General features: G+C 42.9%; 1 protein-coding gene across 1 annotated transcript in view; it reads left to right on the top strand.

Annotated features, from left to right (window-relative positions):
• LOC115131349 (CUB and sushi domain-containing protein 3) overlaps positions 1-23,060 on the top strand; it is a 317,735-nt gene that overhangs the window by 66,229 nt on the left and 228,446 nt on the right. Inside the window, 1 exon segment of the mRNA XM_065021039.1 lies at positions 8,459-8,647. Coding sequence (XP_064877111.1) covers positions 8,459-8,647 — 189 coding nt within the window.

The raw sequence follows: 23,060 nt of genomic DNA, 5'->3' as shown, positions 1-23,060 counted from the left end.
TCCAGTGTTCTGTCCAGTGTTCTGTCCAGTTCTCTGTCCAGTTCTCTGTGCGGTGTTCTGTCCAGTTCTCTGTCCAGTTCTCTGTCCGGTGTTCTGACATCCCCTCTTAGGCCTACGTTGGAAGTTTTCATACACTTAGGTTGGAGTCACTAAAACTCGTTATTCAACCACTCCACAAATGTCTTGTTAACAAACTATAGTTTTGGCAAATTGGTTAGGACATCTACTTTGTGCATGACACAAGTAATTTTTCAACAATTGATTACAGACAGATTATTTCACTTATAATTCACTGTATCACAATTCCAGTGGGTCAGAAGTTTACATACACTAAGTTGACTGCCTTTAAACAGCTTGGAAAATTCCATAAAATTATGTCATGGCTTTAGAAGCCTCTGATAGGCTAATTGGCATCATTTAAGTCATTTGTAGGTGTACCTATGGATGTATTTCAAGGCCTACCTTCAAACTCAGTGCCTCTTTGCTTGACATCATGGGAAAATCAAAAGAAATCAGCCAAGACTCCAGAAAAAAATTGTAAACCTCCACAAGTCTGGTTCGTCCTTGGGAGCAATTTCCAAACCACGTTCATCTGTACAAACAATAGTGTACAAGTATAAACACCATGGGACCATGCAGCCGTAATACAGCTCAGGAAGGAGACGTGTTCTGTCTCCTAGAGATAAACATACTTTGTTGCGAAAAGTGCAAATCAATCCCAGAACAACAGCAAAGGACCTTGTGAAGATGCTGGAGGAAACAGGTACAAAAGTATCTATATCCACAGTAAAAAGATTCCTATATTGACATAACCTAAAAAGCCGCTCAGCAATGAAGAAGCCACTGGTCCAAAACGACCATAAAAAAAGCCAAACTACGGTTTGCAACTGCACATGGGGACAAAGATCGTACTTTTTGGATAAATGTCCTCTGGTCTCATGAAACAAAAATAGAACTGTTTGGCTATAATGACCATCATTATGTTTAGAGGAAAAAGGGGAGGCTTGCAAGCCGAAGAACACCATCCCAACCATGAAGCACGGGGGTGACAGCATCATGTTATGGGGGTGCTTTGCTGCAGGAGGGACTGGTGCACTTCAGAAAATAGATGGTATCATGAGGCAGGAAAATTATGTGGATATATTGAAGCAACACCTCAAGACATCAGTCAGGAAGTTAAAGCTTGGTTGCAAATGGGTCTTCCAAATGGACATTGACCTCAAGCTTCCAAGCTTCCAAAGTTGTGGCAAAATGGCTTAAAGGACAACAAAGTCAAGGTATTGGAGTGCCCATCACAGAGCCCTGACCTAAATCCTATAGAAAATTTACGGGCAGAACTGAAAATGCCCGTGCGAGCAAGGAGGCCTCCAAACCTGACTCAGTTACACCAGCTCTGTCAGAAGGAATGGGCCAAAATTCACCCACCTTTTTGTGGGAAGCTTGTGGAAGGCTACCTGAAACATTTGACCCAAGTTAAACAATTTAAAGGCACTGCTACCAAATACTAATTGAGTGTATGTAAACTTCTGACCCACTGGGAATGTGATGAAAGAAATAAAAGCTGAAATAAATAACTCTCTACTATTATTCTGACATTTCACATTCTTAAAATAAAGTAGTGATTCTAACTGACCTAAGACAGGGAATTTTTACTAGGATTAAATGTCAGGAATTGTGAAAACTGAGTTTAAATGTATTTGGCTAAGGTGTATGTAAACTTCCGACTTCAACTGTAGATATTGTAGCTTAAATCAGAAATGTCCTTCAGGATGTCATTCCTTCTGAGATTTAAAGGAGAAAGATGTTGACAAGGTTTGTTGACAGTATTTTAACAAACAAATAGGGATGACCCACTGGGCAGAGACGTCAATTCAACGTCTATTCCACGTTGGGTCAACGTCATTTGGGGCGTGGGGAGAAATATTTTTTTGATCCAAAGCCATAACGTGGATGAATAATCCATTGACAGCTACCGACACATTTTCAGTTAGTCTGATTTAGGCCGTCACTGTAAATAAGAATTTGTTCTTAACTGACTTGCATATTAAATAAAAGTGAAATTAAACATTTGAATTAACCATTTAAATTAAAAAGCATAAAGTCATCAATCAATTAATAGCAGACATTTATATTGTTCCTCGCTTTATCGTTTTCTTTTTTGAGTATGCACTGTTGTCAAAAAAACTCCATCAATGTGAGTGTACGTGAAGATGACAGGAACACTACTCATGGAAAAGTTTCACTTGACATTATATTATCATGACCTTCTTGATATGACTTGGAGTATGCACTGCTGTCAAACAATCCTCATGAATAAACATGAAATGTGGATGGGATGTGTTGACGTGTTGATATGGATATACATGGCTTGTGACAGGTAGTCTGCATCCTAAATGGCACCCTATTCCCTTAAAGTGGAAATCAGCATCAGAAACAATAACAGAGCATCCTCCCCGCTCCTGTTTTGGAAAAAAGCTGAGGGATCGTCATTTACTTTGATTACAAAAACATTGGTGTAAAAGAAGGTCAAAATTGGTTCTTTTTTAGTTTTTAGTTTTTGAAATCCCTTTTCCTCCCCAATTCCGTGATATCCAATTGGTAGTTACAGTCTTGTTCCATCGCTGCAACTCCCGTACGGACTTGGGAGAGGTGAAGGTCGAGAGCCGTGCGTCCTCTGAAAACACAACCCCGCCAAGCCACACTGCTTCTTGACACAATGCATGTTTAACCTGGAAGCCAGCCGCACCAATGTGTTGGTGGAAACACCGTTCACCTGGCTACCGTGTCAGCGTGCATGCACCTGCCCCGACACAGGAGTCGCTAGAGCGCGATGGGGCAAAGGACTTCCCGGCCGGCCAAACCCTCTCCTAACCCGGACGACACTGGGCCAATTGTGCGTTGCCTCATGGGTCTGTCATGGGTCGCAATCCAGGATCTGTAGTAACACAGCTAGTGCCTTAGAACGCTGTGTATTTGGGGTTTTTGATGGGGTACAACAGTTGAACTAAGCTCACAAGACATTTATTAGTTATATTGTTCAAGAATCAAGTCCAAAAATGGATGTAGCAACTGCTGATTTCCTCTTTAATAGTGCAAAATATAACCAGATCCTATGGGCCCCGATCAAAAGTAATGCTAATACACTCGTTCAAACAGATATCACAAACACACACGCACACACACACACACGGTATCCCCAAAGCAATATCATTGTATTGGCCATGATGTGTTGTCACACTGCAAAGAGACATGGAGTTGCGTGCATCAGTCTCTGTCATGGTGCTCTTCGAATTCGCCACAATGTTATCCTCAATCCCCTGCATATGGCAAGACCTTTCATAGTATATTTTAGAGAGAAACAGCTAGGCTAGAAACCTACATTGTGGAGAACAAGTATTTGATACACTGCCAATTTTGCAGGTTTTCCTACTTACAAAGCATGTAGAGGTCTGTAATTGTTATCATAGGTACACTTCAACTGTGAGAGACGGAGACAAAAATCCAGAAAATGACATTGTATGATTTTTAAGTAATTCATTTGCATTTTATTGCATGACATAAGTATTTGATCACCTACCAACCAGTAAGAATTCCGACTCTCACATACCTGTTAGTTTTTCTTTAAGAAGCCCTCCTGTTCTCCACTCATTACCTGTATTAACTGCACCTTTTTGAACTTGTTACCTGTATAAAAGACACCTGTCCACACACTCAATCAAACAGACTCCAACCTCTCCACAATGGCCAAGACCAGAGAGCTGGGTAAGGACATCAGGGATAAAATTGTAGACCTACATAAGGCTGGGATGGGCTACAGGACAATAGGCAAGCAGCTTGGTGAGAAGGCATCAACTGTTGGCGCAATTATTAGAAAATGGAAGAAGTTCAAGATGACGGTCAGTCACGCTCGTTCTGGGGCTCCTTGCAAGATCTCACCTCGTGGGGCATCAATGATCATGAGGAAGGTGAGGGATCAGCCCAGAACTACACGGCAGGACCTGGTCAATGACCTGAAGAGAGCTGGGACCACAGTCTCAACGAAAACCATTAGTAACACACTACTTCATCATGGATTCAAATCCTGCAGTGCACGCAAGGTCCCCCTGCTCAAGCCAGCGCATGTCCAGGCCCATCTCAAGTTTGCCAATGACCATCTGGATGATCCAGAGGAGGAATGGGAGAAGGTCATGTGGTCTGTTGAGACAAAAATATAGCTTTTTGGTCTAAACTCCACTCGCCGTGTTTGGAAGAAGAAGAAGGATGAGTACAACCCCAAGAACGCCATCCCAACTGTGAAGCATGGTGGTGGAAACATCATTTTTTGGGGATGCTTTTCTTTAAAGGGGACAGGACGACTGCACCGTATTGAGGGGAGGATGGATGGGGCCATGTTTCGCGAGATCTTGGCCAACAACCTCCTTCCCTCAGTAAGAGCATTGAAGATGGGTTGTGGCTGGGTCTTCCAGCATGACAACGACCCGAAACACACAGCCAGGGCAACTAAGGAGTGGCTCCGTAAGAAGCATCTCAAGGTCCTGGAGTGGCCTAGCCAGTCTCCAGACCTGAACCCAATAGAAAATCTTTGGAGGGAGCTGAAAGTCCATATTGCCCAGAGACAGCCCCGAAACCTGAAGGATCTGGAGAAGGTCTGTATGGAGGAGTGGGCCAAAATCCTTGCTGCAGTGTGTGCAAACCTGGTCAAGAACTACGGGAAACGTATGATCTCTGTAATTGCAAACAAAGGTTTCTGTATCAAATATTAAGTTCTGATTTTCTGATGTATCAAATATTTATGTCATGCAATAAAATGCAAATTAATTACTTCAAAATCATACAATGTGATTTTCTGGATTTTTGTTTTATATTCTGTCTCTCACAGTTGAAGTGTACCTATGATAAAAATGACAGACCTCTACATTGTAAGTAGGAAAACCTGCAAAATTGTCAGTGTATCAAATACTTGTTCTCCCCACTGTATATGTTGAAACAGAAGGTTAACTTACAAATGTGCTCATAATGGCATGGTGTTTTATGTAGGCTACACTTCTAATGATTACTATCTTGTGAATGTAACTGACTGCATGGAGAAGGATTGCGTGTCCCTGTCGGGCTCAAGGGCTGCCCCCAAACCCCTGTCATGGACCTTGCATAGCCACGGGGCAGGGGGCAGGTGTTTGGGTAAAGCCCCATCTGAGACAAGTACTTTTACGTTCTATTATTATAACAGGCAACAGGTCTAGCCACTAGCCTCTATATGGTAAACACGTGGTAGCCTACATTAATGGTATAGCTGAGACAAATAACCTATAACGGAGACGATGCCCCTGTTTTGGGATAACCTATGCATTCTTCATTCCTCCCATCCTTGAAGACATTACAAATAGATGGATAGTGACAGGAGATATAACGCTAGCCTACTAACCAAATAATGTCAGATCAGTGATTATTTCTTTATAGCCTGTATAGCCTATCATAATTTATCTAATAGGACTATATTTAGATTAATAATTATTTCAAGAAAGGGAGAATCCATCCATGAATATATTCAAACAGCGCCTCAGATTAGCTGCTTTGTGCATGCAAAAGTGGTCCTTGAGTTGCCTCCCCTCCCACAGACACGTTTGCGCAAAACCCCTGTTTCATTGTTTATTCCTCCAGCAGCCGTTTGGATAATTTACTTTCACTTGCCCTCTGTAACATATGATTAACCTTCAGGTTAGGGTACTCAATCTAGTGGGCCACTATAGGTTTATAATGGGCTGCAAAATAGCGGTGTTGTAGCAGATTTGGAGAGCAGCTTGACGTGGGACACGTACACACGCATAGCCCTCAGGCTCCACCAGGATGCCAAGATACTTTGTTTTATTGGGTGTACAGACATAGCCTACTGGCCTATAGTCGTTAGAAGGATAGTTACAATGAGGGGGTAAATACTACTGTTAGTAAAGCACCATGGATAAGGTTGTGAATAGTTGCACTGATGTCCACAAGGAAAGGGAAAATGTGAGAGGAGGGAGAGCGTAGATGTGAGTAGGAATTATACAGAGATCAAAGATCATGTTGTTCGTAAACTTAGCAAAAAAATAAATGTCCCTTTTTCAAAGATTGCTTCCCATGCATGTTCAATGAACGATAAACAATTAATGAACGTGCACCTGTCGAACGGTCGTTAAGAAACTCACAGCTTACGGTAGGCAATTAAGGTCACAGTTATGAAAACTTAGGACACTAAAGAGGCCTTTCTACTGACTCTGAAAAACACCAAAAGGAGGATGCCCATGGTCCCTGCTCATTTGTGTGAACGTGCCTTAGGTATGCTGCAAGGAGGCATGAGAACTGCAGGTGGGGCCAAAATATTGCAATGTCCAATACTGTGAGACACCTAAGACAGCGCTACAGGGAGACAGGACGGACAGCTGATTGTCCTTCGCAGTGCCAGACCACGTGTAACAACACCTGCACAGGATCGGTACATCCGAACATCACACCTGCGGGACAGGCACAGGATGGCAACAACAACTGCCGAGTTACACCAGGAACGCACAATCCCTCCATCAGTGCTCAGACTGTCCGCAATAGGCTGAGAGAGGCTGAACCGAGGGCTTGTAGGCCTGTTGTAAAGGAAGGTCCTCACCAGACATCACACTATGGGCACAAACCCACCAGCTCTGGACCAGACAGGACTGGCAAAAAGTGCTCTTCACTGACAAGTCGCGGTTTTGTCTCACCAGGGGTGATGGTCGGATTTGCGTTTATCGTTGAAGGAATGAGCGTTACACCGAGGCCTGTACTCTGGAGCGGGATCAATTTGGAGGTGGAGGGTCAGTCATGGTCTGGGGCGGTGTGTCACAGCATCATCAGACTGAGCTTGTTGTCATTTCAGGCTATCTCAATGCTGTGCATTACAGGGAAGACATCTTCCTCCCTCATGTGGTACCCTTCTTGCAGGCTCATCCTGACATGACCCTCCAGAACGCACTTGACAGTGAGAGGATGTTTCTTTTTTTGCTGAGTTTATGTGGCTGCTATGAAAGTGAACTGTGTTTGCGTGTGATCAGGGTTGTATTAATTCGCTCAATTCTGTTGAATTTTTTTTCTTAAACTGAATGAAATGGGGTTAAACATACCTGAATTTGTCCAATAGAAACCCTCGTTTGCAACTGTTGGATTAATGCTTACACCCTAGATCGGATAGATGCAGGCAAGAGTGTGCAAGGCGACATTGAAAGGGTCAATGTCTGTCACCTTGATTACTCAAATTTCTCTCGACCTATGATGGTGTAAACTTTCATTCATAGGCTAGGTTGTAGCAACCTCATGATGGGTACAGGGAAAATTTGAGTATCATGTAGTAACCTAAACCTATCGATGTTACATTGAGCTCGTTGAATGGAATATGAATGACAGTCATCCAATATGCTGTAATAGAAATAAGGCCATGCTAAAAAAAAAAATTGTCCTCCGTCATCCTACTGACCTCCACTGCAATGATGATCTAATACAGTTGTTCAAACAGGCGTCACTGCTCACTCACGCTTATCAATCTAATGACCTAAAACATCTCACTCACGCTTATCAATCTAATGACCTAAAACATCTTACTCACTCACACACACACACACACACACACACACACACACACACACACACACATACTCACTCACTCACACACACACACACACACACACACACACACAACCTGCCCATCTCAACCAATGTATGTAACCAAGGTTCCTCCTTCTGAAAATAATCTGTGGCACTACCTCTTCCTACTGTGCCTAATACTTAGAATAATTATTGGTTATTGTGTGCTAAAAGAGCAAGGATTTCCTTGTTACTAAAGCCAATTCTAAAGTATAGTTTCACCAGGTCATCTAACTCAGGTATTTCAACAGTGGCGGGAACAGAAACAGGGATTTAGGGAGACATGCAATTAACCAAATCCCCTATGTTAATTTTGAAATATAACTGCGACTTCATTCTCGCAATATTGCCACTTTATTCTTGAAAGATTGGCACTTTATTCACCAAATTTCATCTGGACTTTATTATCAAAATATTGCCCATTTTTTACTAAGTACTATCGTGCATTAAAAAAATCTCCAAGTACCACCGCTCCTCGTGTTTTATTTTTCACTTCCGTACTTATTAACTTGCCACAACTTCTCTTCCTGTTCTTTACAACTTGGAGTAGCCTATGTACTGCATTCAGTCAAGCCCTGTTGATGTGAATGTACATTAAAGGTGACTACGCTGTTTCAAAGGTTTTCATTGACATTTTATTAACACTTTATTATGCACTGGAATGTCAATTACATTATTGATCTTGTTTATTTGACATGTTTCATCTCCTTGTTCTTTGGAGTGCAAACATACGTATTCTCTGCATTCAAACAAACCCTCATTGAATGTACATGATCCAAAAGTTTGACATGACACAATTTCTCTCCTCCTTCAGAGTACAACTTGGAGCCGTGTGAGGACCCGGGGATGCCACAGTTCGGCCAGAGGAACGGCTACGGCTTTGGCATCGGGGACACCCTGACGTTTTCTTGCAACATGGGCTACCGGCTAGAGGGGGTGCCAGAGGTCATCTGCCTGGGAGGGGGGAGGCGCATGTGGAGCGCACCTCTGCCAAGGTGTGTGGGTACGTGGTCACCTGTTTTCATTCCCTTACAACTATTGTTACAATGCTTGTGGTTGATAAGATTTTATTTTATATCTAATTACAGTGATTCTCAGTGATGGGCTTTCTGAAAACCTTACTGTCAAATACTTCATTCCTCCAATCTATTTCCTCAATTCCTCTCAAATTGCATTGGAGGAATGGATCCAAGTTCCGTTTGAGAGGAATAATTGAGGAAACAAAGACGGAGGTAGCAAGGATTTGACAGATAGTAAGGCACCCAGACAAAGCCTTGCGCCTGCATGTTTAGTCTTAGCTAAGTGGCATCACACCTGATTCAGCTAATTGATTGATCTTCAAACAACAGCTTGATTAACTGAATCAGATGTTTCACTGCTGAGCTGGGACAAAACCTGCAGTACTCTGGCTCTCCAGGAGCATGGTTGAGGATCACTGATCTATATTGTTCACCATGGATGTTTCCTTGCTTGTTGAGCTCTGAGCACTGAGAATGAGTAGGGAGGGCCTACACTCTTAAAAAATACAGGTTCCAGTTGAAACCAAATAAGTTTCTTCAGAGCGATCACATAGGGGAACCATTTTAGGTTCTCCGAAGAACATTCAATGGGATGGTTATTTCCATGAGTGTTAATTTAACTCTTTACAGTGTCACTCAAACTCTTGAATCAACACTAGAAATGTTACACTGAAAAATCAACACTAGTTAACACCAATGTGTTGTATGCTATGAAAGGCTTCCATACATTTCAATAACTTTTTAGAATTCTGAAGAACCGTCGATGCCACGTCAAGGACCCCCCACTTAACTCAAATGTTCTTTGTCAGGCAAGAGTTTTCCAAATAACCTTAACAGCTGAGGAAGAACCATTTAAGAACCTTTGGTGTTGGGTACTCTGTTTAAGATATGCCACAGTAAACCTGAAGAAACACGCGGAGACAGACAGTCAGGCGGACAGAACAGGCAGGCACACAGATAGATACATAGAGCCCTGTGTCTGTGTCTGGCTTTCTTGATCCGTCTACATCAAACCCAATCGGCCCCTTGTCCTCTGTCCCTGTAGGGGAGTGTCTCTGTGTATCACTAACAAGCTGGGAGAGGTCAGATGGGTTGTCAACAAGGCTAATGCAAAGAGACTAGCATGACTGCATGCTGTTTGATAGAGATACTGTGCTATGAATCTCACTGTCACAATGTACCAAGCAAACCCCAGTCTGCTACACCACCTATGCAGTGGGGTACCCAGACCTTGGTTCGTTGGTATTTCTTTAAAGAAGTTTAGCTCCACTTAATTGAGCCACGGAATCATCCCAGAAGTGCACATTCCACCCATCTGGCACTCCAAGCAAGCTCAATCAATCATTCAAAACTATTTGATTAAAAAATATATATATATTTGAACCCAGGTATTTCCCCAGTCTCCTCCTGCTCAGACGAGGTTACTAGTGCTCTTGTTCCCCCACCAAACCTGCCTCTTCATGTTTCTACAGTACTTACCGCGCCGTCCTCCCTGGTATGACACCAGCTGCTTCAGGAGAATAGTGATTTACAATTCAGGCTGTCATGTGGAGATGTTCCTGGATTGTATCTCTCCGTGCATTCTGCCACACGGAGCCAAGTTAAAGGAATCCAGCAACTACTAAACATCCATCAAATCCCAGGCGTGTCTGAATAAAACACTATCCCCTGGAATTTATCCCACACGTGTATAATGTCCGGGCACTAACTGCCGGGCATAAACAGATGAATAATTATAATAATGGAGAACTTTTCAGATTTTTCCAACGGAGCCCAAAAATAAAATAATTCAGGGCTGGGAAGGTCGCCAGTAATTTTTCATATTAATTGAAAAAATAATGATCCGCATTTGTCAACGCTGTGTGTGCGTGTCGTTTGTTTACTCGCCTTGTTTCTGTCGTTTCATTTTTCATGGTGTTCATTGGTGCCAGATCTGTAATCTTGAGAGTGACTAGAAAAACAAGGCCGCTAATTTGTGTTGTGGCATGATTTTTCAAAATGCCATCAGGTATACTATACGCTTCAAGGGTAGAGTACACAGTGGGCAGTGACAAAAACGAGAATCTGTGCACAGAATACTTTTTGGGATGGTCTATATCCTGGAAGTTTAGCCTTTTATCATCAATACAGTGGGCAATGTAAGCTTTTTGCGAGGCTAAAGGAGTGTGGGATGTGGATTAAAAACCTACAGTGTATGAATCATGTGTGGCAGTCAAGCAGTAACACAAGCATCAAGTTTCCCAGCCATCCATCACAAACACCAATTTCTGTATCCACCCCAAAACAAAATGACTAAATTGTAAAGAGAAATATGTACACCATGCCCTATGCATTCATAAACGTCCAATTCTTCTTGGCAGCACCGTATATACTGTACCTTACAATCCATACTGTGTGTAAAAAATAATAATCTAAAAGTACAAATCAAACCACCTTTCTAAGACATGTACATATGTAGGATCTTAATTTGATTCCTCTTTTCCGGCACATAATCCACATAATCATTTACATTTCCTGTTGCTGCAGGATTATTTTCCTGCTGTGGCAAACTGACTCAGATTAAGACCCCATATCTGTATCCAACTGGGATGCTTTTACCGAATCGACAGACATCTGTACTTTCCTTCTCTCTTCAGTTTTTAATGATATTCTTTGAGATGAATCTCTCCTGACTGTAAAAATGTGTTTCCGCTTCCAATCTGTCTATTATAGGCACATTCATCACAGCAGGTGGCATTTATGAGGGATGCCATGCCCCTTCTACAGGGTGCCATAACTGTCACGTGATCGCACATTACACACCCTTTTCGCATAAGGCGAGAGCGTAAAATGTGGCTCCATTTGTTCATTGTTGTCACTAACATCTGACACCTGTTAGAATGGGTGGCAACAAAAATCGGTGCATCACTGTTATAGGCTAGGTTGGTGGATGTGTAATGTGTTTACAGTTGAAGTCGGAAGTTTACATACAGTTAGATTGGAGTCATTAAAATTTGTTTTTCAACCACTACACAAATTTCTTGTTAACAAACTATAGTTTTGGCAAGTCGGTTAGGACATCTACTTTGTTCATGACACAAGTAATCTTTCCAACAATTGTTTACAGACAGATTATTTCACTTATAATTCACTGTATCACAATTCCAGTGGGTCAGAAATTTACATACACTAAGTTGACTGTGCCTTTAAACAGCTTGGACAATTTCAGAAAATGATGTAATGGCTTTAGAAGCTTCTGATAGGCTAATTGACATAATGTTGTCAATTGGAGTTGCACTTGTGAATGTATTTCAAGGCCTACCTTCAAACTCAGTGCCTCTTTGCTTGACATTATGGGAAAATCAAAAGAAATCAGCCAAGACCTCAGAAAAAAATTGAAGACCTCCACAAGTCTGGTTCATCCTTGGGAGCAATTTCCGAACGCCTGAAGGTACCATGTTCATCTGTACAAGCAATAGTACACAAGTATAAACACCATGGGACTACGCCGCCGTCATACCGCTCAGGAAGGAGATGCGTTCTGTCTCCTATGGATGAACGTACTTCGGTGCGAAAAGTGCAAATCAATCCCAGAACAACAGCAAAGGACCTTGGAAGATGCTGGAGGAAACAGGTACAAAAGTATTTATATCCACAGTAAAACGAGTTCTATTTTGACATAACCTGAAAGGCCGCTCAGACAACTTCCGTTGAAATTGGAGGACGCACAATTCAAATAAATAATCATAAAAATGATGGATATTAATAATTTAGGTACATACAAGTGTCGTATATTGATTAAAAGCTTAAAGTCTTGTTAATCTAACTGCATTGTCCGATTTACAATAGGCTTTACAGCGAAAGCATTCCATACCATGTTTGAGGACGGCCCCCCACATCAAAATATTTTTCAACCACACAGGCTTCATAAAATCACAAATAGAGATTAAATATTCACTTACTTTTTCAAAATCTTCCTCTGATTTGCAATCCAAAGGGTCCCAGCTACAACATGCATGATCGTTTTGTTGGATAAAACCCTTCTTTATATCCCAAAAAGTCTGTTTAGTTGGCACCATCGATTTGAGTAATCCACTCCTTCAACATGCAGAGAAAGGAATCCGAAAAGCTAACGCTAAACTTTGATAAAACAAGTCAAAATACATTTCTATTCAATACTCAGGTACCCTAAAATGTAATTAAACTATAATATTTCATATGGAAAGAAGTATGTTGAATAGAAAAGCAAAATAAGCAGGTGCGTGTCCTCTTGGTCGCGCGCACAGACTGATTTCCAACTGATTCCCAGTACTAAAACTCAAAATTCTTCCTCTTTTGGGAAGAAACAAGCCTGAAACCTTTGAACAAAGACTGTTGACATCTAGTGGAAGCCATAGGAATTGCTATCTGTGAGCTGGATTTGGATATGACCCTATTGGAAGAGCATGGGTGATCAAATAAAAAAAATTCCGGTTGGTTTTTCTTTGGATTTTCTCCTACCATATACATTGTGTTTTACTCTCATACATTATTTTAACATTTCTACAAACTTCAAAGTGTTTTCTATCCAATGGTACCAATTATATGAATATTCTGGCTTCTGGGCCTGAGTAACAGGCAGTTTAACAGGCAGTTTACTTAGGGCACATCAGTCAGAAGTGGAGAAAAATAGACCCTAGCATGAAGAAGATTTATTAATGTGATCATATTTCCAGGAATGTATTTTTAGAGGAATTGATGAGCCCTCTGACAGACATGAAGTAAACATTTAAGAAATGGACTGCGTCCCAAATGGTTGGTTTGACGCACCCATCGATTCCGATAATGGCATTGAGTATAAGTCTTAGAACACAGACAACAACAGTAGACTACTGGTGAATGGAAGGATGCATGTCCTCTGGAATAAAGCAATAGAGCCCTAAAGCCTGAGTCCCAAATGCACCCTATTCCCTTTATAGTGCTCTACTTTTGACCAGAGCCCTATGGGGCTCTATATAGGGAATAGGGAGCCACTTTGGTGGCATTCTCTGTGTTTATAATGAGGATATCATTTTTTTTTACTGCTAGTGTACGGCTCCAAAACAAACAATTTTGGGACTCATTAGAGAAACCTTTGTCTTGACACCACCACAGATAAGAGAAAGAAGGGACTTGTGTGTTTTGTGGATAGGGAGGAAAGAATAATGTTGTTTTATTAGATTGAGATAATTTTGCATTGGCCCTAAGGGTGTTATGTACAGGTAACTTCCAAAATAAAGGAAACTACAATATAAAGTAGGGCGATGGGCCATCACAATCCGCCAGAACAGCTTCAATGCGCCTTGGCATAGATTCTACAACTGTCTGGAACTCTATTGGAGGGATGTGACACCATTATTTTTGCAGTTACCTGTACGTGATAAGCAAAGAGAGAAAGGCCTGAGGAGATATAGATTTTAATAATAGATCTACACATTTTGACAAACTGTGACAGTTTTTCCCATCAGCATTCCACATGGGGTATAGTGTAGACACCAATATTCTCAAACTGTGACAGTTTGTCCCATCAGCATTCCACATGGGGTATAGTGTAGACACCAATATTCTCAAACTGTGACAGTTTGTCCCATCAGCATTCCACATGGGGTATAGTGTAGACACCAATATTCTCAAATCAAAATGGCCACCGCATATTTGTCACAAACCAGATATTTCAACTGGTTATATTTGTAGTTTCTCTTTATCCTCGGTGTGCTTTGAAATCTCAGTGCTGTGACAGCATGGGTGCTATTGATTCCTACTGTGGTTCCTACTGTGAAGCCTCTCCTATTGAAATGCAATATGAAACATTTCATCTTTACTAGCTATTGGATATTCACATTTTCGTCGTGGGTGAAGAGACACAATTTTGATAAACATTGCTCTGGGGCAGATTGGTATCTCATTATCTTAGTTCTGACTCAATAAACACAGTTTATTATGACACACACACACACACACACACACACACACACACACACACACACACACACACACACACACACACACACACACACACACACACACACACACATGATCCAATGATTGTACAGTGAGTATTATCAATTATTAATATAAAGGTATCCATCCCACACTCCTTTTCTCTTCCTAAAGAAGTCAAAGGATTGATTGCTTACTATAAAAGCAGGAGGAATATATTGGAGAGAACAGCAGCAGCCTCAAATGGCCAACGGTTGGTTTCAGAATGCTCAGCTCATTGTTCTGTTGTTGTACCAAATGCCCCATGTAATAACCCACACAGAGATGAACATAATCATTAGCATAGATATTAAAACAATATTTTGACTGTGAATTGGGTCTGAATTGGGTCTGAATTGGGTCTGAATTGGGTCTGAATTTTGATACATTGCTGGGGTTCTTTTTCACAGACAGGGGACATCCCTCCCTGCAGTTTATTTTATGACTGTGGCTCTGTTCCAAAAGCCACCATATTCCCTACATAGTGGCACTACTTTTGACCAGAGCCCTATGAGCCGTGGTGAAAAGTATTGCACTGCATCGGGGAAAGGGTGGCTTTTAAGGCGCAGCCGATGATTCACTGTGCTATGGATTGTGTCTGTTCCATCAACTGGTTAATATGCGTTAGCACATCTCTGAGGGCGCTGAATACATTTCCCCTTCCATTAGATTAAGTCTAAAGGTGTTCCCTCTTTTTGTTCCTGGAATACAGAGACACCAGTAGTCACAATACTATGTTTCCTACCATGTTAAGTACAGGGCCTCCCGGGTGGCACAGTGGTCTAGTGCACTGCATTGCATTGTGCCACCAGAGACCCTGGGTTCGAGCCCAGGCATCGACCGGGAGGTCTGTGGGGCAACACACAATTGGCCTAGCGTCATCTGGGTTAGGGAGGGCTCGGCCAGTAGGGATATCCTTGTCTCATCACACAATAGCGTCTCCTGTGGCAGGCTGGGTACAGTGCATGTTAACCAGCTTGCCAGGTGCACGGTGTTTCCTCCAACACATTGGTGAGGCTATAAAATATAATTTTATTTATTGCATTTATTTGTTAGGGACAATGTATATCAATCAACATTTTTGGGATCAGTGCAGCGACAGGTACATGGTATCCAGCTGCTGGGATGAAGAGCCAGAACCGACCTAGTGGTTTGTTTCCCTGTCTAAAGCCAAAGAGCAGAGAGAGAGACAGTACCTATAATTTCATTTATTGCATTTATTTGTTAGGGACAATGTATATCAATCAACATTTTTGGTAATGTGCCAGCTGGCTAGTTTTCCACTGTAGTCCCTGGGAAGGTAAATAAAAGCATTTATACTTAGAACACAATGTTTGTTGAAATCCACTAATGAAATCTGATAGTTTTGGACACTTCTGTCTCAGGGATCAGTGCAATGACAGGTACATGGTATCCAGCTGCTGGGATGAAGAGCCAGAACAGACCTAGTGGTTTGTTTCCCTGTCTAAAGCCAAAGAGCAGAGAGAGACAGTACCTTAACTGCTGAGTTGCCTGCAGTGTGGTGATGGCTTAAAGAGGATCCTCCACACTCCATCTCTTAATGGCATCGCTTTATCATCGTCTGTAGGCTCCAACAGAGCATATCCCTCCCTCCTTCCATCCTTCGTTCCCTCTATCTCTCTCTGTCTCTCTCTGTCTCTCTCTCTGTCTCTCCCTCTCCCTCTGTCTCTCTCTCTCTCTCTCTCTCTCATGCATCCCAGTGCCCAATTAATTTCACTTCCACCAAATGGCAAAAGATGACTATCTGCATTACAGACCTTAGGTACATGCACTACACTGTACATGTGTGTGCATGCGTGCGTGTGTGTGTGCGAGTGAACGGTGAAGAGCAAAAAATGAAAAATAACATGAACATGACGCACCTTATCTTTAGCGGCGATGGCGCCAGCAGTGACACTCTACTCATATCTCCCATGATCCTCCCCTTCAATTTGCTCCCTCCTGTTATTCTTTTGGACACATGGTGTGTTTGCCACAATGGGACTGTCCCCTTATCTTCTCTTGACACTCCCAGATGATAAAAGAGGAAGGGGAAGTTAATACACAGACGGTGTCCCAAATCACACCGTATTATCCCTATAGTGCACTACTTATGGGCCCTGGTGCACTAAAGAAAGAATAGGGTGGTATTTGGGAAGCAGCATGTGTGGAGTAGAGTAGAGAGTCTTCCAGGGTGGTCGCTGTGGAGAGACTCCAGGGGGTTGGTGATGTACAGGGAGATACAGGATATGACTGATAGGGTTGAGTGAACTGAATGGGCATAGAGACCCAGGGGCAGATCTATAGATGACGCCATGAATGGTGAGGTTCAAGTTCAGCGACACATACCCTTTTTAATTAGAACACACACATACACACACATGCAGCTTTGCTAGCTTGGCCAACCATATATGAGCCGAGCACGTAAGCGTGACATTTTTACAGGATGTTTTTAGGGGGCAGAGCATTTTAACTCAGTCCACCAACATGCTCTGGGTTTGCAGTATGCACATGCTCCTTCCCAGTCCTTGCTCCTCCCTCCTCCCAGTCCATGCTCCTCCCTCCTCCCAGTCTATGCTCCTGCTTCCTCCCAGTCCATGCTCCTCCCTCCTTCCCAGTCCATGCTCCTCCCTCCTTCCCAGTCCATGCTCCTCCCTCCTTCCCAGTCCATGCTCCTGCTTCCTCCCAGTCCATGCTCCTCCCTCCTTCCCGGTCCATGCTCCTCCCTCCTTCCCAGTCCATGCTCCTCCCCTCCCAGTCCATGCTCCTCCCTCCTCCCAGTCCATGCTCCTCCCTCCTCCCAGTCCATGCTCCTGCTTCCTCCCAGTCCATGCTCCTCCCTCCCTCCCGGTCCATGCTCCTCCCTCCTTCCCAGTCCATGCTCCTCCCTCCTTCCCAGTCCATGCTCCTCCCCTCCCAGTCCATGCTCCTCCCGCCTTCCCAGTCCATGCTCCTCCCTCCTCCCAGTCCATGCTCCTGCTTCCTCCCAGTCCATGCTCCTCCCTCCTTCCCAGTCCATGCTCCTCCCTCCCTCCTTCCCAGTCCATGCTCCTCCCTCCTCCCAGTCCATGCTCCTGCTTCCTCCCAGTCCATGCTCCTCCCCTCCCAGTCTCTGCCCATTTTATCTTTGAACAATGATGCAGTAAAAGCATGGCACTCAACAGTGTAATCAGTGTAATCAGGTCAGATTGCATGAAGGCAAGGAGTTCCTCCCTTCTTTATTATTGTAAATGTCAATATGTTTTACTGTTTGATATTCCATCAAGCCCAGTCCGGGGGGAGATAGAGCTTAAGTATTTTGCTCTGTTGACGTCGGCTAGGCTGTGCCTCTCTCTCTTTCTCCCTCTCACTCACTCTCTTAGTATTAAGCAGTTGGATTTTAATTTGGGAGTAAATGGATAACAGAGGATTTTCATTGATTAACATTAGGCAAAAAAAGTGTTGCTCCGGTTTAATCCTGCTTTAATGCAACATCAAGGAGTCAAACTGTGGGAATTTTGGAAAGGAGGGAGAGAAGAGGAGTATACCTAGTCAGATGTACAACTGCATTTATTTATTTTACCTTTATAGAACTAGGCAAGTCAGGTAAGAACATATTTTTATTTTCAATAATGGCCTCGGAACAGTGGGTTACCTGCCTTGTTCAGGGGCAGAACAACAGATTTTTACCTTGTCAGCTCAGGGATTTGATCTTGCAACCTTTCAGTTATTAGTCCAACGCTCTAACCACTAGGCTACTTGCCACCCCAGTTGAATGCCTTCAACTGAAATGTGTCTTCCGCATTTAACTCAACCCCTGAATATGAAGAGGTGCGGGGGGCTGCCTTTAGGAGAGGCGAGGAAGAGTGATATATGTACTGTGTAGATCTCAGATTGTGATTTCTGTACATAGGAGTGTCGGTAAAGTAGCCTAAAGCTTTGTTGGTGTTGTCTATCCATTTACAGTGTCAAGCCAAAGTAGAAAAAGTAAAAAACAACTTGAATCCATTGTTCTTTTGGGATCCTCTAAAGCTTTTTGTAGTCTTTGAACAAACATACTGTATCAGGTGGGAGGATTTGTGAGCAGGTTGGGTTTTTGTTTCCTGTGTGTTTGTGATAATATAAAGCCTATTCACACCAACCGACAGACACGTAGGCAAACACTCATGCATGCATACACACACAAACACCCTCTCTCCCTCTCTGAAGTGAGAACAGGTGGCTGTATGTAAATAATTGGAATTGCACTTGAGAATTCCGTTTATCTGATTATCTGTCTGAGTAATTTTTGCTTTTGACCTAAACTGCACTGCATTGCAGATTCCTTTCCACCTCTCTTTTGTTTCCCTCGGCTCACAAGTTCATATTCCATCATAAAGCAATTTCGGGAACGTTTCGCCTGTGTCACTCGCTGCTGCATTTACAATGGATTTGTTTCCCCACCTTACTCACATTTTCTAATGTGCTTGTTTCCTTGTTTACAGGAGCACTAGTTCCCTTCAATCCATCATCCATCCATCCCATGGTGTTGCCTCAGATTTGTATTACTAAGGGACCAGGCTCTCTGTGCAAGCTACAGGGGTTGGGTTTTACACACTAGCATGTAAGTAGTCTTGTCTAAGCCAAAACGGTCCATAAGGCAGGAGCCTATGTCCTGTTTCTGTATTGCTAAGCAGCTTGATGTTCAAGTACACCACTGTCACGTGTGCTCCCTCTCCGGGCTCTAGGTCACCAGGCTGCTCGTTATGGCGCGCACCTGTCATCATCGTTACACGCACCTGCGCGTCATCACTCACCTGGACTCCATCACTTCCTTGATTTACCTGCCCTATATGTGTCACTCCCTTTGGGTCCTCATTGTTTCTGTTTCCTGTCTGTGCGTTGTTCATGTGTCTTGTATTATGTTTCATTTATTTATTAAAACACTCTCTCCCTGAACTTCCCGACTCTCAGCGCACATCGTTACAACCACCTGGACAGGAAGCTAGTCTATTGCAGGGTCTTACCCCCAATCCATCTCCTTAATGCTGAGAGCCAAGCAATTAGTTTAGTATAAACCGTGTTACACAATTAACAGGTTGTTTCCAGAATGAACTGTTTCCATTTTGATAGACGTGGATGCAATTATTTTGTGTATGCCCATGGCTTGTAATGTCATCTGTGTAACGGTCTTCTTCTTCCTCTGACGAGGAGGAGTAGTAGGAAGGATCGGAGGACCAATGCGCAGCGTGGTACGTGTTCATGATTCTTTTAATAGAACACTGAAAAATACAAAATAACAAAAACCGAAACAGTTCCATGTGGAAGACACAGAAAAGAACCACCCACAAAACACAATAGAAAACAGGCTACCTAAATATGGCTCCCAATCAGAGACAACGACTGACACCTGCCTCTGATTGAGAACCATACTAGGCCAAACACATAGAAATATAACAACAGAACAAAACATAGAAAAACAACATAGAATGCCCACCACAACTCACACCCTGACCAACTAAAATAAAGACATAAAAAAGGAACTAAGGTCAGAACATGACAATCTGAAATTATAGGATTTAGATCAAATGTCCCAAAAAAACCTTCTGGATGATTGATGTTGATTGTTTTGTTTTGGCCAAAATGTCCATTATACCTGTAAGTCCATGGGATATAGGAAGAATGTAACTGCATTCACACCTGATGATGACTGACCTGTGTCTTTTTGTGTGTACTGTGGCTGGTTCCTTTTCCCTCATAGCAACACACTAATGCTTGAAGGGACAAGAGAAATAGCTTCAGTCAGGATTCAGGACACATCTGTTGTGTGTCAATAAATCACGTAAAGAAATAACTCCCGTCTTTATTGCAGACCAGCTGTACGGTTGGGTTCTATCTCATTGCCTTACAAGGCACAGAGTAGCTGGCCAAAGGAAACCACCTCCGCTCAGACCTATTATTAGCTACTTCCTCAGAACCATTTCAGGCAGGTTATCACCTGAAAATGAACAAGAAGGATCCCCCACACATACATACATACATACACAGGCCACACACACACACGCACAAACACACCCCACTAGCACAGTAACAATAGGACAAATATTAAATGATCTTGCCTGCTTGCACCAGATCATTGATCCACTCTAATAGAAAGCTGAACACGCAGGACTACCATTCTAACCGGTTATTGGTGGTTGTGCAGTAGGCACTCGTTTTAATGGAGGTGTTCTATTTAATCATCTTGTCTCATGTGTCATGCAATGTGGTGTGTGTGTCTGTGCACTCTGTCACAAACATGTTCCATATAGCTACCACACTACAGTGGTAGGCTTCATTACCAACAACGATGAGACTGCCTACAGGGAGGAGGTGAGGGCCCTCGGAGTGTGGTGTCAGGAAAAAACCTCTCACTCAACGTCAACAAAACAAAGGAGATGATCATGGACTTCAGGAAACAGCAGAGGGAGCACCCCCTTATCCACATCGACGGGACAGTAGTGGAGAAGGTGGAAAGTTCCTTGGCGTACACATCACAGACAAACTGAAATGGTCCACACACACAGGCAGCGTGGTGAAGAAGGCACAACAGCGCCTCTTCAACCTCAGGAGGCTGAAGGAATTTGGCTTGTCACCAAAAACACTCACAAACTTTAATAGATGCACAATCGAGAGCATCCTGTCAGGCTGTATCACCGCCTGGTACGGCAACTGCTCCGCCCACAACCGTAAGGCTCTCCAGAGCGTAGTGAGGTCTGCACAACGTATCACCGGGGGCAAACTACCTGCCCTCCAGGACACCTACAGCACCCGATGTCAAAAATATAATCAAGGACAACAACCACCCAAGCTATCATCCAGAAAGCGAGGTCAGTACAGGTGCATCAAAGCTGGGACCGAGAGACTGAAAAACAGCTTCTATCTCAAGGCCATCAGACTGTTAAACAGACATCACTAACATTGAGTGGCTGCTGCCAACATACTGACTCAAATCTCTAGCCACTTTAATAATTAAAAATTGGATGTAATAAATGAATCACAAGTCACTTTAAACTATACCACTTTATAAAATGTTTACATACCCTACACTACTCATCTCATATTTATATACTGTACTCTATACCATCTACTGCATCTTGCCTATGCCGTTCGGCCATCGCTCATCCATATATTTATATGTACATATTCTTATTCATTCCTTTACACTTGTGTGTATAAGGTCGTTGTTGGGAAATTGTTAGATTACTTGTTAGATATTACTGCACAGTCGGAACTAGAAGGACAAGCATTCCGCTACATTTGTATTAACATCTCCTAACCATGTGCATGTGACAAATAACATATGATTAGATTTAATTTATAGTAATGATGGCTGTTAATAAGTAAACACACCTCATTCCCACCTAGATTTTCAAGTTGTATTAGTCGTATGTACGGGAAACAACATATAATGGTATAATGTTACCTGGCTGGCTGTGGTGCACTGATTAAAACCTACAGTATAATGTTACCTGGCTGGCTGTGGGGCCCTGATTAAAACCTACAGTATAATGTTACCTGGCTGGCTGTGGTGCACTGATTAAAACCTACAGTATATTGTTACCTGGCTGGCTGTGGTGCACTGATTAAAACCTACAGTATAATGTTACCTGGCTGGCTGTGGGGCCCTGGTTAAAACCTACAGTATAATGTTACCTGGCTGGCTGTGGTGCACTGATTAAAACCTACAGTATGATGTTACCTGGCTGGCTGTGGGGGGCTGATTTACACCTACAGTATAATGTTACCTGGCTGGCTGTGGGGGCTGATTAAAACCTACAGTATAATGTTACCTGGCTGGCTGTGGTGCACTGATTAAAACCAACAGTATAATGTTACCTGGCTGGCTGTGGTGCACTGATTAAAACCTACAGTATAATGTTACCTGGTTGGCTGTGGGGCCCTGATTATTACCTGCAGTATAATGTTACCTGGCTGGCTGTGGTGCACTGATTAAAACCTACAGTATAATGTTACCTGGTTGGCTGTGGTGCACTGATTAAAACCTACAGTATAATGTTACCTGGCTGGCTGTGGGGGCTGATTGACACCTACAGTATAATGTTACCTGGCTGGCTGTGGTGCACTGATTAAAACCTACAGTATAATGTTACCTGGCTGGCTGTGGTGCATTGATTAAAACCTACAGTATAATGTTACCTGGCTGGCTGTGGTGCACTGATTAAAACCTACAGTATAATGTTACCTGGCTGGCTGTGGTGAACTGATTAAAACCTACAGTATATTGTTACCTGGCTGGCTGTGGTGCACTGATTAAAACCTACAGTAAAATAATACCTAGCTGGCTGTGGGGGCTGATTAACACCTACAGTATAATGTTACCTGGCTGGCTGTGGGGCACTGATTAAAACCTACAGTATAATGTTACCTAGCTGGCTGTGGGGGCTGATTGACACCTACAGT

Source organism: Oncorhynchus nerka, linkage group LG7, assembly GCF_034236695.1.
Source record: "Oncorhynchus nerka isolate Pitt River linkage group LG7, Oner_Uvic_2.0, whole genome shotgun sequence".
In the NCBI taxonomy this organism is placed as follows: Eukaryota; Metazoa; Chordata; class Actinopteri; order Salmoniformes; family Salmonidae; genus Oncorhynchus; species Oncorhynchus nerka.
Note: the sequence above shows the minus strand (reverse complement) of the source record. Positions and strands in the feature narration are given on the sequence as shown.